This window comes from Chlamydotis macqueenii, chromosome 5, assembly GCF_036417535.1.
Source record: "Chlamydotis macqueenii isolate bChlMac1 chromosome 5, bChlMac1.mat, whole genome shotgun sequence".
In the NCBI taxonomy this organism is placed as follows: domain Eukaryota; kingdom Metazoa; phylum Chordata; class Aves; order Otidiformes; family Otididae; genus Chlamydotis; species Chlamydotis macqueenii.
The window spans coordinates 28,716,544-28,732,052 of record NC_141560.1 but is presented as its reverse complement, the minus strand read 5'-3'; the positions used below and the strand labels follow the sequence as shown (position 1 = coordinate 28,732,052).

Below are 15,509 nucleotides of genomic sequence, written 5' to 3'. Positions count from 1 at the left end.
ATAAAGCTTAATTACTATGCAGAAACTCCATCCTGTGCTAGTTTCCACCAAAAGAAATGGTAGATGAGTTATGAATTTAGTAGTATTTGACGTGTTCGCGGTATGTCCTGGCATACACATTCTGGTAAAACAGAACTCAGCTCTGCTGTGAATAATTCTTCCTTGCCCCAATACAGATACACTGAAATCCTACAGTGATTTGGCATAATTCAAAACAAAATGCAATTTCTTAAATGTGACCTTAGGGAGTTTCATTTTGGTAGCATCCTCTACCCACCAACACGCACAAACAAGCCAGCTGCAAGCTTATGTATGCAGAATTTTATCAGTGATTGGAGCTAATGCCTTGGCAGTAAATGGCAAAATACTTGGCTAGGAGAAAGGGGCAAAAGCCGCTAAATCCTAGGTCTAGGATGGTTTTAAGTACACTCCTACATTTTGAAACCCACAAAAACAGAACTGCTCTGCAGATATCTCCTCCTCCTGTAGCGAAGAAAAGGGAAAAAAAATAGGAAAGAGTAATATCACGGAATCCACTGCACCGATGTTAACCCACATAACAACCAGTGCAGCTACACTATTTTTTTCCTCCCAAAGGTTTTGGTATGACCCTGCAATATGCTATCATCCTCTTGTTCATAATAAGCCGGTAAAGGCTTTTGAATAGTTTCATGTATTATAATGTTATGAAAGAACATGTCCCACTCAACAAATCAAAGTAATAGGAACTGCCTCCCTTTGCAATGTTTCTGTTTCCAGTATCATATCTTGTATTTCCTTTCATCATACTGGAAATGAGGACATCAGATGATCAATACTATGATTTACCTTTAGCAGATATTAATCTTTATTCTCCAACTAATCTCTTTCCAAAGCTCAAATTACTTCCTAAAGATGTTTGTTTAAAAGCCAATCCCATTTTACCAGGCAGGGACATAACACAAAAATTATTGCTTTTTAAGCATAAAACACCACAAAAACAACACAAAAATCCATGAGGAAAAAAAGAAAAACAGAAAAAAAGAAAGTAAAAAAACAAACCTGTTTTCCATAGAGTGAAATAATGCTTAAGAATAATTCTAATTTATTAGGAATTACAATTAAATGCAAATCAGAGGTTTCTAGAAATTACAGCTGTGGAAACAAATTAAGATCAGGAACCTTTCATTTACCTGGAATATGGAATTTTTCCACAGGAAAACTGCTTAGTTGTTCATATATTCTACTTTTCTCTTGTAAAAGAGTTTCTTTTAAGGCACTCTCCCTATGTCCTCGGGAATTGAGAGCCTCTAGGAGTTGGTCCAGTTGTTCCCGAGAACTGTAAAAGCACCAACGGTTTGGTTTATATACTGGCCTTGGCACCTCTACGACAACACTGGTGTTTGAATCTTGGTCAATATTGGAGGTAGATTCAGAGGATTTCAAAGACTCTCCAGTTTTACTGAATACCTGAGGTTCATTTGTGCAAGTCTCTACGCTATTCTGAAAGGAAGAGGTTCGAGGCAACAACATGTCTTCTGTGAGACCAGAATAGTCCTCTTCTATAAACAATCCAGGAACAGAGGGGAAAATCCAGTAGCGTCGGTACAGACGGTCACGACCTAATGGGGTGATATTTGTGCAGGCTGTTGCATTCTGAATCTTTTCTATCAGTTCCTTCTCTTTCTTTTGTTGCTCCTGCTTTAAAGCTTCTTCATCTTCAGCAGTAAGAGGTTCGCTCTTCTCACAAGTAGTCTCTTCTTGTCTTGTAAATTCTTTATATTCATTTTGCCCTCTCCTTCCTAGAAGTTAAAGAAAGAAGGATAGCAACACAGTTATAAATTCTTTAACCAAGAACTCAAGTAAAGGGTGGGGTTTGGTTCTGTCCGTTTATCTAAACTTACACTGTCATGGATCATCAGCTGAGTCAAGAAACAATACTACCTTTATTGAAGAAAAATTCAAGCAATTAACTCCTTTCCTTCTATAAAGGGGAAACTATCTTTAGTGTACTTTCACTTTGCAGAAACTAGACCAAGTCTCATTTACTGACATTGTCCTTTTTAACACCATAAAAAAGAATGAGAATTTTAAGTATGTTATAAAAATATCTTATAAAGTAAAATTCTAGCAATTTCATTATTGATTGCAAACTATGGTTTGGACTTAATTTATCATACTCAAAATTATCAACTTAAACCCCCCAAAGACCTCAAGCAAAATCAGAATCCCTATGTAAGAGCTTTTATTGCTAACTCAGTTACATTATCCAACTTCTTTTTTTTTAAACAAAAAAAAAACAAACCCACCCCAACACTACTATCCCCCCCCGACTCCCCAGCTTGTACCAGCTGAAAAATATTCCAGTTCACAAGAGTTTACCAAAGAGTTAGGTCCTGATAATCATCTAGAAAAGTACATCTTGTAATTAACACATGCAATGGTGAAAAGTGCTGTCAGCACTCAATTTCCACTGATTTCCAGTGTGACCTTCAGTTTCTCCAACTGTAGGAATGAAGTGCCCTCCAGGCACAATGTCTCAAACATGGGCATTCAAGAAACTTGAAATTCTGTTTAAGATCTCATTGTTTTGCCATCATAAAGCTGTAGTAAACATGCAAACCTGTATTACTGAATGATTCAGAATTTCTACCCCAGATACTGTTAGGAACTGTACAAGTTTGCAACAAGATTGCAACCACAATCATCCAGGGCTTTCATTAGCACAGATGCTAGCACAAAGCCTTAATGGGAGAAAAGACACACATGAGCTAGCAGCCCAAAGCCATCAACAATTCATCCTCCTATGGTGATATCCATTTTTAGTTACAAATAGGCTGTGCTCTTTACGGCATCACAGCTCCGACTAGCACACTGCTGCGAAAATTAAATCTGAGGACGGGTCTTGTTGCATTCTTGTATAGAAGGCATGCTGCTTTATTAACAAAGGCAAGCTAAACCCAACCACTCCATAAAAAATTTTCTTTTAAAATATCTGTTGGTTTTGCATCTTCCTAATAAAAAGAATCAAAAATCACACTATGCCCTATTAGATGAGACTCCTACAACTCTCTCTCAGAGTGCACTACTCGTAACTGTAATGGTTTGTCAGGCAACAGCTAGACAAAAGAGGAATCCAGGCAGTAACTATGGAAGACAAGAAGAAACACAAGTGTGAAAGAATGTACAGCTGATTGCTAGAACTACATCAGGCCAGCTCAATGCACTTAATAGCCCGTTATGATCATGTTCGAATGTTTTTTTTTTTTTCCTTTTCCTTTAAACATTTACAGGAAAGATGGATACTTTATAAAAAAATAACTATAAAACCCAAGAACTTGCTGTGTGCATGCATGCATATGTGTGTGCATACATGTATACAAATGAACAAATACACTATAGTGTTACCTCTTCCTCGTTTTTTGTTTGGTCCCAGCTCTTCTTCATCCTCTGTCACTGTGTCCACATCTTGCTCTTTACGTTCAATTTCTTTGCTCTCTGTACTAGTATCAAGGTCTTCCCGTTCCTCCTCCCTGACACAACAAAATAAACAAAGAGCGAGTAACTGAACAACTATGTATTAAAAGCTGAATGAAATGAAAAAAAAAAAATACACAATAGAATATGGTATCTTCAACACAAACAGTATTTTCCTCTCAGAAGTACTTAAGCTGGTCAAAGACCTATAATGCTTTTTAAAAATAAAGTTTAAATAATACAATATATTAAAACCCAGAAGAAACTCATTGAGCTGTAAATGGAAAGTTCCACATTAAAGACTAAAACTCGCTCTTTGGTATTCCATCTTTCATTTGAAGAGCATTACTATAATCAGATCCTTTTTGGAGACATCTTAGTGTAGTTCTACTGAACTGAATTATTTTTTTAATGACTAAAAAATGTTTCCTCATCAAAATGCATGCCGTTTTTAAAAAAATGCTTATTACACATTTTTCCCTCATCTAGGAAATATAATTAAAAGCCTACAGAACTACATGCAACCATTACAGGATAACTTTTTTTTTTCCCCAATTATAGTTCAAGAACATAGCACAAATCTGTCTTTGGTCCATGCTCACCTTTTGCAAGCAGATTTACTTAACTAACTCCCTTCCTCAAGCAGGTAAAGATATAGTGTTGTATATACACTTTGCCTTTTATTCTGGAATCATATACAGCTGCATGTGCATGAATCTTACCACCTGAAACCATACAGTTTTATTAACAGAACAAAAAAAAAAAAAAAAAATCTTTGTTTCATGGAAATCACCTGGGACAGCACAGCATTTTTTTAAATGCTATTAAATTTGATTCATAAATGGTTACATGAGGTCAGTATTATCTAGCTCAGATCAGACCAATTCCTCAAATCAGAAAACAAACTAGAATGGTCTATTATGAAGATATTCACAGATCTGAAATCAATGCAAGACAAAGTAATACAAAAAAAATACAACTTAGATTTTGTAAGTTTCTCTTGTCAGTAGTTAAAACTGTCAAACTTTCAATAGAATTATAAGTATAATAAAAGTTGATTTTAAAAATAAAATTGCTTTCAGAAAGCAATTCTAGAACACTAGGAAGAAAAATAAAGACAACATTAAGGGCTATATACTTAAATTAAACTATACGTTTGTATATGATCAAGTAAATGAAAACTACATAGGTGAGGTCTGGCCACATAACTGAGAAGTCCTGTATCATACGTATCACAGTAACAGCACACATCGTACCCAACAGATACTTCTACAGCAGGATTTCTTTGCTCCTCTTCCTTCAGCTTTTCTTGTTTCTCTTTCATTTTTAATTCTTGTTCTTTTAACCTTTCTTCTTTCCTCTTACGTATCCTAATAGTAAGAAGAACACAGAAAACCAGTTGCAATTAATCTAGTATCTGATCTGGCCACATCTTTTTTCTTTTATACTACAGCATCATCTGAAAATACCATTAACATGGGAAATGTGCTTAGCACAATAAAGTTTCACTCCTGTCTAGGGTCTCAATAAACCAGTATGAAACACAAACACTACTACTGTCTCTCATATGCCTTTTGTCATTGAGGAATTAATCTAATCTAATTTGTAGCAACAAAATTTAGCTTTCCATATCCTAGTTTTACCTTGCTGCTGCTGCCTCTCGTTCTTTGCGATGCTGCTCTGCTTTTAGTTCTCTGAACTCCTGTTTTGCCTGTCGTAACACATCAACAGAGTCCTCAATGAAATCTCGAGTGGAGACGAGAGTCAGGAGTTTCCCACAGAGGGCATGAAGGATCTTCATCTTTTCTCCTAATAAAATTCAGAGCAATTTTTGTATTTCATTATACAACTGATAAATAGGCCTTACTCTTACACATTCCAGACTGAAGATTGGTTCTCACTCAAGAAAGAGTGAACAAACATCTAGCTGGACTTGCAAATAGGTATTTCCTGAAATATCTGCTTTGCTCAGAGATGCGAGCCTTTATTTTTAATTTATTAACTTTTAGCACTGAAAGAAGAATTAAAATGCAATATTATCTTCAAAATGAGATAGAGAAACAGTAGATAGTTATTTTTTCTCAATTTCCAAATAACAAAGAGACCCAAATCAGAACAGCAATAAAAAGCAGAGGCTGAGTCAAACAGACAAATGCTTCTACCAGACAGATCCCCTTCTGCAAGTAAAAATAACATTTTTTTCAAATGGGATTTTAAAAAGCTAATCAGAAGTAATGAGACTGCCTAGCTCTGCAATCTCTCATCTGGTGGGATCTGTTGGTGGGCGTCGGAGTACAGGGGGTGAGTGTTGGTCTCAGTGACCTCCAGAGGTCCTTTCCAACCTAAATTATTCTACAATACAATAGATTTTGATCATTACTGATCTGAAGCAGTTACAAAACTGATCACTTGATGAGCAATCTAATATTCTCTAATATTTATTGTCTTTTATTACCTGGCAACAAATCATACACTGAGGTACTTGAAAGTTTCTTCAAGAGACCAGGATTATTTAATCTCAGCTCCATGCAAGCATCATCAGTAGCATCAAACCCTCCTCGTTTCTGGTAACGGTATTTTGCATTGGCTGATGTTACATCAGCACCTGACGCTAGAATGTGAAGTCTGAGAATCTCAGAAAGAGTGCAGCTATCAAGATCCAAGTTTTTCAAATTGCAGCCTACATTGAGAAGAACAAACAGTTATTTAATATAGACATTTAATTGTACATAAATATTAAAAATGTTTTTTTTTTAAAAAATACAGTGCAAAGTAAGAACAGTAACAAAACAAGAAGTGAAACCCACACATACCCTGATGTAACTGGGGCCATGCAGCTGCCAAAGTTGCAACTGCAGACAGTGCAGATTTTGTGGGGTCTGCATCTTCATCCAAAGCCTCTGTTAAATCTTTAAGGAAATAAACACTTTATTCTAGTGCAAATTAAAACTTGTACTGCGGAGGGTAGGAAAGCAAGCCATTTTTTAAAAGTTGCAGACAAAGCAAAAAGAGGGCCAATATTTACAAAAGCATCAATGTACTCAAAACTCAATTCAACATCCAAATTAAAATTTACATATCTTTAAATGCAGCTAAAAATCCGACTAAAAGCTAAGGACATGCACCACATGCTATACGCTGTTCTCCCTATATATAAGCTGTTAAAGCAACCCCAATGCACAAAACATGCACAACGGCAACATAAAAGGCAGCGAAAACAAATCTGTAAACACACTTGCAAGCAAACACACAAATAACAATGCAAGAACACCTCTATTTTGTTCCCTCAAATTAACTGTTACTTCCTATCATCATTTTGTTTTTACAAAAGACAATCCAAACTCATCAGACATTTTAATACTGGTTATCACCATTCCCTGTATACTTTTAATCTGTAAATTCGATACAGCCTTACTGCTCTGCACTAATACAATTACTAAGGCATTTAAAAAAAACAACAAACCATATTTCACCAAAACAAGCATCTGCACGTAATAAGGAGCATCACACATTAGCAAACTGACCAGGAAAGCAGGGTAGTGAAAGAGAGAAACAGCAAAATTCCCGTCTCTTAGACAAAAGTTTCCTTAGCACTTACAGGTATTTCTCCAGAGGGCTGGCAGAATTTTTTCAGTCTTGTATTCTGTTTCAACAATTTCACTTTATTCAAGTCCAAATCATTAAGCAGTTACAAAGTCACTAAGTTAATAAAAGTCACAAATCCAAACTAAGACAACATAAAAAGCAAATCCACAACAGTCTTGTGTGGTGACTGATGTTGTTCGAAAACTGTCACCCAGACATTGCAAAAATTAACCTCTGCACCTCCCCTCTCGCTGTGGCTGTATAACAGGGTTTGAGAAAAGTACTGTACACATCAAAACCCCACACCTATGGTGTCTTCTGTTGCAGAAACATTGCCTGTACAGAATTTAAGTGAGCAAACATGCTGACTACTACTAGTATGGTTAGTCCGAATTATAAAGCCGAGAACATGTAATACTTTCACAGGAAAGAAGATACCTAAACAAGAGTGACAAGAAATTGAAGTTCAATGGCAAGTAAAAGACAATAGATTAAGTGCCCTGCCCACAGCTCTGCTAAACTAGAAGCAAACCAGCAGATTTTTGCAATTGCCAGACCCATATACAGTCAAGTTAAAATATGAAAGGTACATCACATTTTTTTTCTAATCAGTTCTATGAATAATAAAGAATCTAATCAACTGTTCTATGATTAGCTGATAATGCAATCCTTGCTTATATTGCCCAAGTAATGCTCTTAGTAGTTAAAACATACAGTTTAATTGCTAAATTCAACAGTAATTAAAATGTTGAATTTGTTAACACCATATCAAATCTGTAATTTTATTCAATTAACAAGAGCAGTAACTATTGCAAGATAGTACCCATGTTTTGCATAAAGACATTTTATAGATTGGACATAAATCTAAAGCATAAGAATATGCATACTCTACAAGGGAGGAATTAAATCAGACCAATTCCCAGATGCACAGCAATGCTTCATACATAGCTAAACTGAAAAAAAAAATAAGAGAGAAGCACCTTGCAAGGGCATCATAAACCAAAACCATGCAAAGGGGATACACAGAATACTCTGTGTTATTGACAGACTCTTTGCAAAGCACTCCATGGAGCATCAGCAAGATCTTACAGGTAGAATGCTTTGCAGAGTGAAGCTTAGAGCATTCATAAACTGTGGACTGAATTGCTGAGCTGCCTAAACACAGAACAGAAACAGTCTACTAAGGATGAAGACACATATATAATGTCCCTGACCACATAAATCTGAAACAAAGCCTGCACTTCCTTCTGATTAGTAGTTAGTGTATATCCAATGCCTCTGAAAACACAGGCAGCTTCAGCCTTAGAGTGAAGACCAAAGGCAGAGCGACTGTGAGATCCTTTACTGAAAAACACAGAGACACAATAGCATCTAGGAGTTGTGGACGCATACTTCTAAGTCTTGAAGGACAATGAATATTGAATTCTCCGTTATAGTTTTGCTGGGGAGTTTTAGTTTTTAATCTGGTTAGGTCCACGATTTTATTTTTTATAGCTAAAGATCTTTGAGAAGATTTTGAAAAGTGCCTTGTTTCCTGCCCCTCAGGAGAAACATCTAAGAGTGCTTAAGGAAGAGGAGGAAGGTGAAGACGAGTTTCTCTCGCCTCCCAAACATAAGAAGTATTGTTAAAAGCTTATTATGCTTTGCTGGATACAATCATAGTAACAATGAGCTTGCTTTTTCTCTGTGCCCCCCAGACCCCACCCTCCATGCCCAGTTTAAAGTTTTAATGCCAGATAAAAGAGAAAAAACAAGTCCATTTACATACAATATCCATGCATAATAAGACAAGGTTAAACAAAAGAGTGCCATAAATCATGCAGTTTAAAGTTAATTCCAGTGGAATTTCAGTTTTTCAGCAGTAAAATTAAGGATCTGACCTTTGGTCTCAGCATCAGCTATTTGATCTTTGGCCACTTCCTCTTCCTCTTCGGCCATTGCCTGAAAGATGGCAGTCAGGAAGAAAAACAGCAATTCACATAGTGGGCCTTCAGTGTCATTTCCTACAAGAGCTTCCTCTAAAACTTCTGTGAATAAAGTTTAAGAAGCGTCACTTTTGCCGCAAAGTTGGAAAATTATTATGTACTGAAGAATTAAAACATTTTTTTCCCCTTCAGGTATGATAATAAAGTTACTTTTACATCATTTATTGCAAATATTCCTAAAGTGAGGCTGTCAGAAAGAATGCTGACAAAACATTATTTTCTTCATACATATCTGCAAGAGTAAAGTACAAGTAGACATTTTAATAAGTAGATTAACAACTTCTACATTTTAATTAATTTTTATTTTATAGACATTGCAGAAGTTGACTGTGAAGAGAAAACTGGATTGATGTGCACATCTAACCACTAATATGTTAAATCTGCACAGAAAAATTTGCAGCACTGGTACTTGGGTGCAATGAAGATGTTGAGTTGTTTGGTAGGAGAAGGGACACCACAAAATTGAGGCACCTTGACACATAAATGACAACTTGCCTAAAGTCACTCCTTCAGGAAATTCATCTTGAAGATCAAAAAGTTCCCCAAAAGCATATAAAAACTCCAAAACCATCAGAGCATCACCAAACATCTCAGGAGGAAGTCTCGTCTTCACTGGCATTGGAACAGGAAGTTCCTGCAATCCAAATGGGACAACTTAATATTGTATTTTGTTTCTGCAGAGTACACAAGTGATTAAAACCAGTCTATGATTTTAAGGAGTGTATCTGTTGGGTTTCTTTACATTTTACTGAAAATAGTTCTGCAAGACACAGCATCAATTGTCACAGTAATATCTGTGGTAGTACTAACTTTAAAAACCGAAGAGCATGCAACTTGGACGTAAATCTTTTGAAATAAAAGTTTATTCATGTTCATGAAGTTGAATGATTTTGTATCTTTGTTTAAAGGAACTCAAATCCACTACAAGTTAAGAACACTGGCTGTCATGGTTTTTCCTTTAAACTTGTATTATTTCACAAGAGGTTTGAATTTAAGTTTGCTGGAACTGCCCAGACAAGCAAAAATAAACACACTCTTAAAAAGTTACTCATTATTGCTTGCAAAGACAAGCAAACAAAACACCAACACAGCCACATAAAAACACACCCATCTAATACTAGGATATGCAAGATCATGTCTAGTGACTGAGTGTACTGGTATTTGGGTTTTTGCATTGGTAAGGCAATTATGATAGCTGAAGATATTTCAAAGGGAGCTCATGTAACAAAACCACTCAACAAAGACACCACCTCCAAATCACAGATGACAGTGTCTAACAACAAGTTTGACTTTCAAATTAATATCTTGATGTAACTCTTGAAGATCTGTCTTCATTTAATGTTTCTTAGCAGGGTCAAATAATTTCCAGAAGGATGGCTCCTTTCCACAAAGGTGGTAGTTCACAAACATTAAGAAGAACGCCGAATGCTATGCTTTCAGAAGAACATAGTAAGGTATTTCATACATTTCCTGAGAAGGAATTTTTTTTTTTTTTAAAGTAGCCTACAGGTGGATCTTTCTTCTTGCTTCCTCATCTAAACTCATCTTTGTTCATATTCTTGTCAATTTTCACTGTAGGCATGATACTACTTTCCTACTCCTCCCTTTTTCTTTTCCAGTTGAAACATAGCAGCGCTGTTTTGCACAGGTTCCTCTCGTTTTGACAATCTTAGAATCATAGAATAGTTTGGTTTGGAAGGGACCTTTAAAGGTCATTTAGTCCAATCCTCCTGCAAGGAGCAGGGACATTTTCAACTAGATCAGGTTGCCCAGAGCCCCGTTCTTCAGTTTCTTCTCCTTTTCTACACACAGTTAAGAGTTTTCACTCTCATCTTCAAGGGCCTATATAGCTCTCCTTGCAAAAATATTCAATTCTTATACTTCTTCCAACCAGTGCTATCACAGTAATTCATTTAACACTCTCCTCTCTTCTTGTTTGCCCTCCTTGCGCTTCTGTCATGTCTCCTTGTGTATCTCAAATAAACCTCCGTCCTTGTGTTTCTGATGATTTTGCCTCCTTTTGCTATCCCCTGCCAAAATTAATCCTAATGTCCTGGTTCTGGCCAGGATAGAGTTAATATTTACCTGAGCTGGGTGGAGAACTGAAGCTGGTAGCCCCTATGGCTGGGATAGTTAACTAATTAGCTAACAGCTGGGGTTAATTTACCCAAATTAGCCAAAGCGCTATTCCATCCCATCTGACATCATGCTCAGTATATAAGTGAGGAGGGTGCTGAAGGGAGGCCCTGCTAGTTGGAAGAGACTGGATGTGGAGATCTGTTGTGAGCTATTGTACTGTATTTGTGTTCCATCACTCTCTTGTTTTCTTCTGTCATTACTGTTAAATTTACTTTTTGTTCAATCCCAACCCGCGTGTTTGGTTTTTTTTTTCCTGGTTTTCTTTTGTTTGTCAAATCTCCTCCTATTCTCTCGGAGAGTGGGGGGAGTGAGAGAGAGACTGCGTAGTCTGGTCCCCGTTGGGGCTGAACTACGACACCTAATAAAGTATACATAAATGTATAACACTAGACAATATTCCATTATGTAAAGCCACACTGTAGTCCTGTTTAGAACATTAAGTTCTTTGGGAGGTAAAGTCCTGTTACTTTCTATGGGTTTCCAGAACCATTCAGAAAGATGCTTGTCAAGCAGGGATACTGCTAGAGTTTAAATCAGAAGAATGCCACAAGGAGTAACAAGCTCTCCTTTCTATCTTTCGCAGACAAAAAATTGGTTTCTTCATTAATCAGATCTTTTAAGTAACTCAGGTTTATTCTAGGTGAGTTCATGTTGTATATTTAACAGGAAAGTCAGGCATACTCAATATCCTCCACACAGTAAGATCAGCACTTTTAAAATACATCTGTTTCCCTTTAAGACTGAGAACAGTGAAAATGCAGATGATCCTAAAGCATCACCACTAGGAAACATTACATGACTGCAGGTGATTCACAACCCCTGGCATTGAGATGAGATCTAGATCTGCCTCTGCATTAGGGAATCTAGCTTGGGGACTCTGTAAAGTACAAGCTTGAGCTATTCCAAATTCAATCATACCTTAAGATCATCACACTCCATATCTTCTCTAGGCTTACTCCACTGTTTCAGGTATTCCACATATTTTCTTTTTTCTTCACGCAGCTTCTCTCTTTCCTGAAAGAAGAGAGTCACAATCGCATATAAAATACGGTCATATCACCCTATTATAGTTTCTAGAACTGCAGCACTTACTATTTTAAATCACAGTGGAAAATAAAACTAAAATATATTTAATTAGAATGAAATAATCTAGTCATTTTTATTTTGTAAGAACATATTGGCAAAAATGTTTAGAAGTAAACTGTGGTGATACTTTGTTGGATCAGACATGCGGTTTTATTGGGTTTTCATGTTTGTTTTTAAATGAAAATGGCTGAGGAAAAAAAAATATAGAAATAAAAGTTTTAATGAAAGTTGACACAAATAAAAAAAGACACCAAAAGATCGCATATATGGCTGTGGTAAAATGTAGTGGAATAAATAATTTATTCAAATTCATATTTATATGAATTCATATTCAATAATTCATATTCAAAGTGCAAAAAAGCTATTCAGCAATTTCCATCCAAAGAGAAACCACAAGGAAAATCACTACCATTTAATATGCTGTGAATCTCATGCAGTACAGTGTCTTTAACTCTTAAGTAGAAGACAACCATCAAATCAAATACTGTCATGCATTATTGTCAAAAAAAAAAAAAAGCCATAACCATGTTACTTCAGAAGTTCAAAGTCAACTTTTTGTGAACTAAAACTGTAATATAGAGAATGTTATCAAGAAACACAAATCCATAATCATGTCTTTTAACTGCCTATTCTTCTAAAGTGCATTTCTATGAACTGAAAACAGCTAATGGAAAATAACTTGAAGCAGATAGCAACTAAGAAACAAGAAAACTAGAAAGCCATTATACTATTCCTTTATGAAACGCATATACTGCAAATGCATTACTTTTTCCTTTTCTATTTTGAGTCTCTCTTTCTCTTCTTTCTTCTTCATTCTTTCTTCTTCCACAATCTTCTTTAATTCTTCTCTCTTTTTTTCCTTATCTTCTTTCTCTTTTTTCTTAGCTTCTATAGCATTTGCCTTCTCTTGTTTTAATTTAGCTTTTTCAAAAGCTATAAAGGAAAAAAACACAAACAAATCAAGTTTTTTTTATTTAATAAAATGTTCATTTTATTTAACGGTGCTAAATAGACTGATCTTTTTATAATTACCATATCAAAAAAAGGTATTGTTACGAAGACTGGATTGTTTCTATGCTAACCAGAAATTCAATCACTTGAAAGTTCTTTAGAGAATCAGAATTTTAAGCCTAAGTATTATATATGTTTTATAAGGTTGTCATCACTGTAATAAAGTAAAATTTATCTGTTTTTATTAGTATACAGAAGTTTATTACTTGTTTATTGTTTTCTATCAAGTGACATATAAAAATGAGAACTGATTCCAACTGCATATAATTACAGCACATATAATTACAGCAACATATTTAGTAATGATTACTTAAAAGCATGTCATAACTAGGTGTGGCATATAAACATGAAATACTTGTGACAGTAAAAACCGTTAAATAAGTGATCTTCACATATTTAATTATTACTGAATTACTGAAGAGTCAATATATTTGAAGCCTACTTAGTGTTTCAGTTGTTTTTGTGAAAGTTTTACTTCCGTTACACAGTTTAAGCTGAACTTTAATTGGTAATAAGTGTTACTGCTTGAGGAGATCCAGATTTCTTTGTCGTTATCTGCAGAAGAACAGCAGGATACAAATTTCCACTTTGTGTGGACAGACAATGTCAATCCCCCACACAGGCTAACAAATAAAAGCCAGTTAGGGGTCTTACCATTTTAATTAAGCTAACAAGAAAGCTAGAATCGCAGGTTAAGAAAATGAAAAAAGATCCTTACTTCTATTACCAAGTGGATGGCACTCAAAAAAAAAAAAAAAATGTACTACATTTTTGTATAAAATTCTGAAAAACGGGCTGGCTTGCTTTTACAGATAGCTAGTATACATACCAGCAATGGCTCTCACCCAGTAAATAAAAGCAGTGAAGCTGATCTCCCACAGTCTTCTATATCCTGAGAAGGTTGATTTTTCAAGGTACTTGGTATTTTTCTACCTTTTCACATCATTAATAAAGTACTACAGCAGCTCTTTATCAGAGATTTTATGAACATCAGTAATTGCCATTTCTATTAAACATTGTTTACAGGTAACATGTTTAGATTTATATTGATTACATTTATATAGCATCTTTGAAAGTGTATTTTTACACTTACTGTTTGGATGGGCTCATACTTTTCAAACAACCGGTATAACACGTTGCCGGTTTCAAATTAAAGAACTGCATCTTTTCATCTTTTTTTGGTTTTGGTTTTTTTTTTGTGGGGGATTTTTTTTTTATTTTTTTATTTTATAATCATGGGCCAACATTGGGCCAAAAATGAACACACAGAACAAATGTGACATCCCAGCATTTGTTTTTAATTCCTGTTGCTTATTTGATGCATTCATCATAATTTTGTGTCCTCAACAAAGAACAGAAAGCATTTACAAAGTCTGAATATCAACACACTGTGGCAGCTTTCTAGTGAGGTGGCAGAAAATATAAATAATACATTTGGATCTCCATGCTATACAACTTATTTAAAGGCTGATTGCTCTTTCATTGTTTGAAACTGTATGTTTCAAGGGCATTGGGTTTTGGGGTGCAATAGGATAACAAAAGATGAAATTAAGCCAGAATGTGTCTTAACGAGCCTTCCAGAAGCTGTAGTTAACACCACACAAGAAAGGTAGCGGCTTTGATGTTGATCAGTGATTATCCTGTTTTCTGTGTTGTCATTTCCAGCACATAAACAAATAGATGCTAGTTGTGCAAAAAAAGTGGACATACAAGTTCAGTGGAGCCTGTTAAATCCTAGTGTCCCCATCTCCTATGAAGAAAAGGCCCTGAGCAGCCTCAAAACAACTTCGTAATTATTTAAGCAGATGTTGGACTAGATGATTTCCAGACTTCCCTGCCATCCTATAATATTCTATGAGAATGGAAACAAGAGGTAAAGACCAACATTTCACTGAAATATTTCCACAAATGAAAGAGCCTTTTCTTAGGAAGGACATCAGTGCTTATAATCCAGAAGAACATCTCCTTGTCTGAGCTTCGTCTTCTCAAAAAGACGCACCAGACTACCTAGTTAAACTCACACAAAAGGTATGTGGGTCCCCTTACATCATTTGAAATCAAGTTTAAACAGATTAGAAATGGGTCAAAACTAAGTCAAAATAATTCAATCAGTCCAACATAAAAATCTCTTAAGTGATTTGCGCTCTTTGAATTAGGAAAAATTGTAAACATACTGTAAGTAATCTTGCAGAACATGTAGACATGCCTTAAATATCTATGGACAGACATCTTCAAAAAGTCTCAATA

At 35.5% G+C, this 15,509-nt stretch overlaps 1 protein-coding gene across 5 annotated transcripts in view; it reads right to left on the bottom strand.

Annotated features, from left to right (window-relative positions):
* Positions 1 to 15,509, bottom strand: part of BAZ1A (bromodomain adjacent to zinc finger domain 1A) — a 66,090-nt gene that overhangs the window by 19,488 nt on the left and 31,093 nt on the right. For 3 of the 5 annotated variants that reach the window (XM_086748417.1, XM_086748419.1, XM_086748418.1), the window contains 10 exons: positions 13,018 to 13,184; positions 12,084 to 12,179; positions 9,522 to 9,660; positions 8,922 to 9,068; positions 6,270 to 6,365; positions 5,912 to 6,136; positions 5,100 to 5,265; positions 4,713 to 4,826; positions 3,388 to 3,512; positions 1,173 to 1,781 (listed from right to left, as the gene is read on the bottom strand). In XM_086748417.1, the coding sequence (XP_086604543.1) occupies positions 1,173 to 1,781; positions 3,388 to 3,512; positions 4,713 to 4,826; positions 5,100 to 5,265; positions 5,912 to 6,136; positions 6,270 to 6,365; positions 8,922 to 9,068; positions 9,522 to 9,660; positions 12,084 to 12,179; positions 13,018 to 13,184 (1,884 nt within the window). The remainder of the gene's footprint in view (positions 1 to 1,172; positions 1,782 to 3,387; positions 3,513 to 4,712; positions 4,827 to 5,099; positions 5,266 to 5,911; positions 6,137 to 6,269; positions 6,366 to 8,921; positions 9,069 to 9,521; positions 9,661 to 12,083; positions 12,180 to 13,017; positions 13,185 to 15,509) is intronic. The other 2 variants (XM_086748420.1, XM_086748421.1) reach the window with 1 other exon arrangement.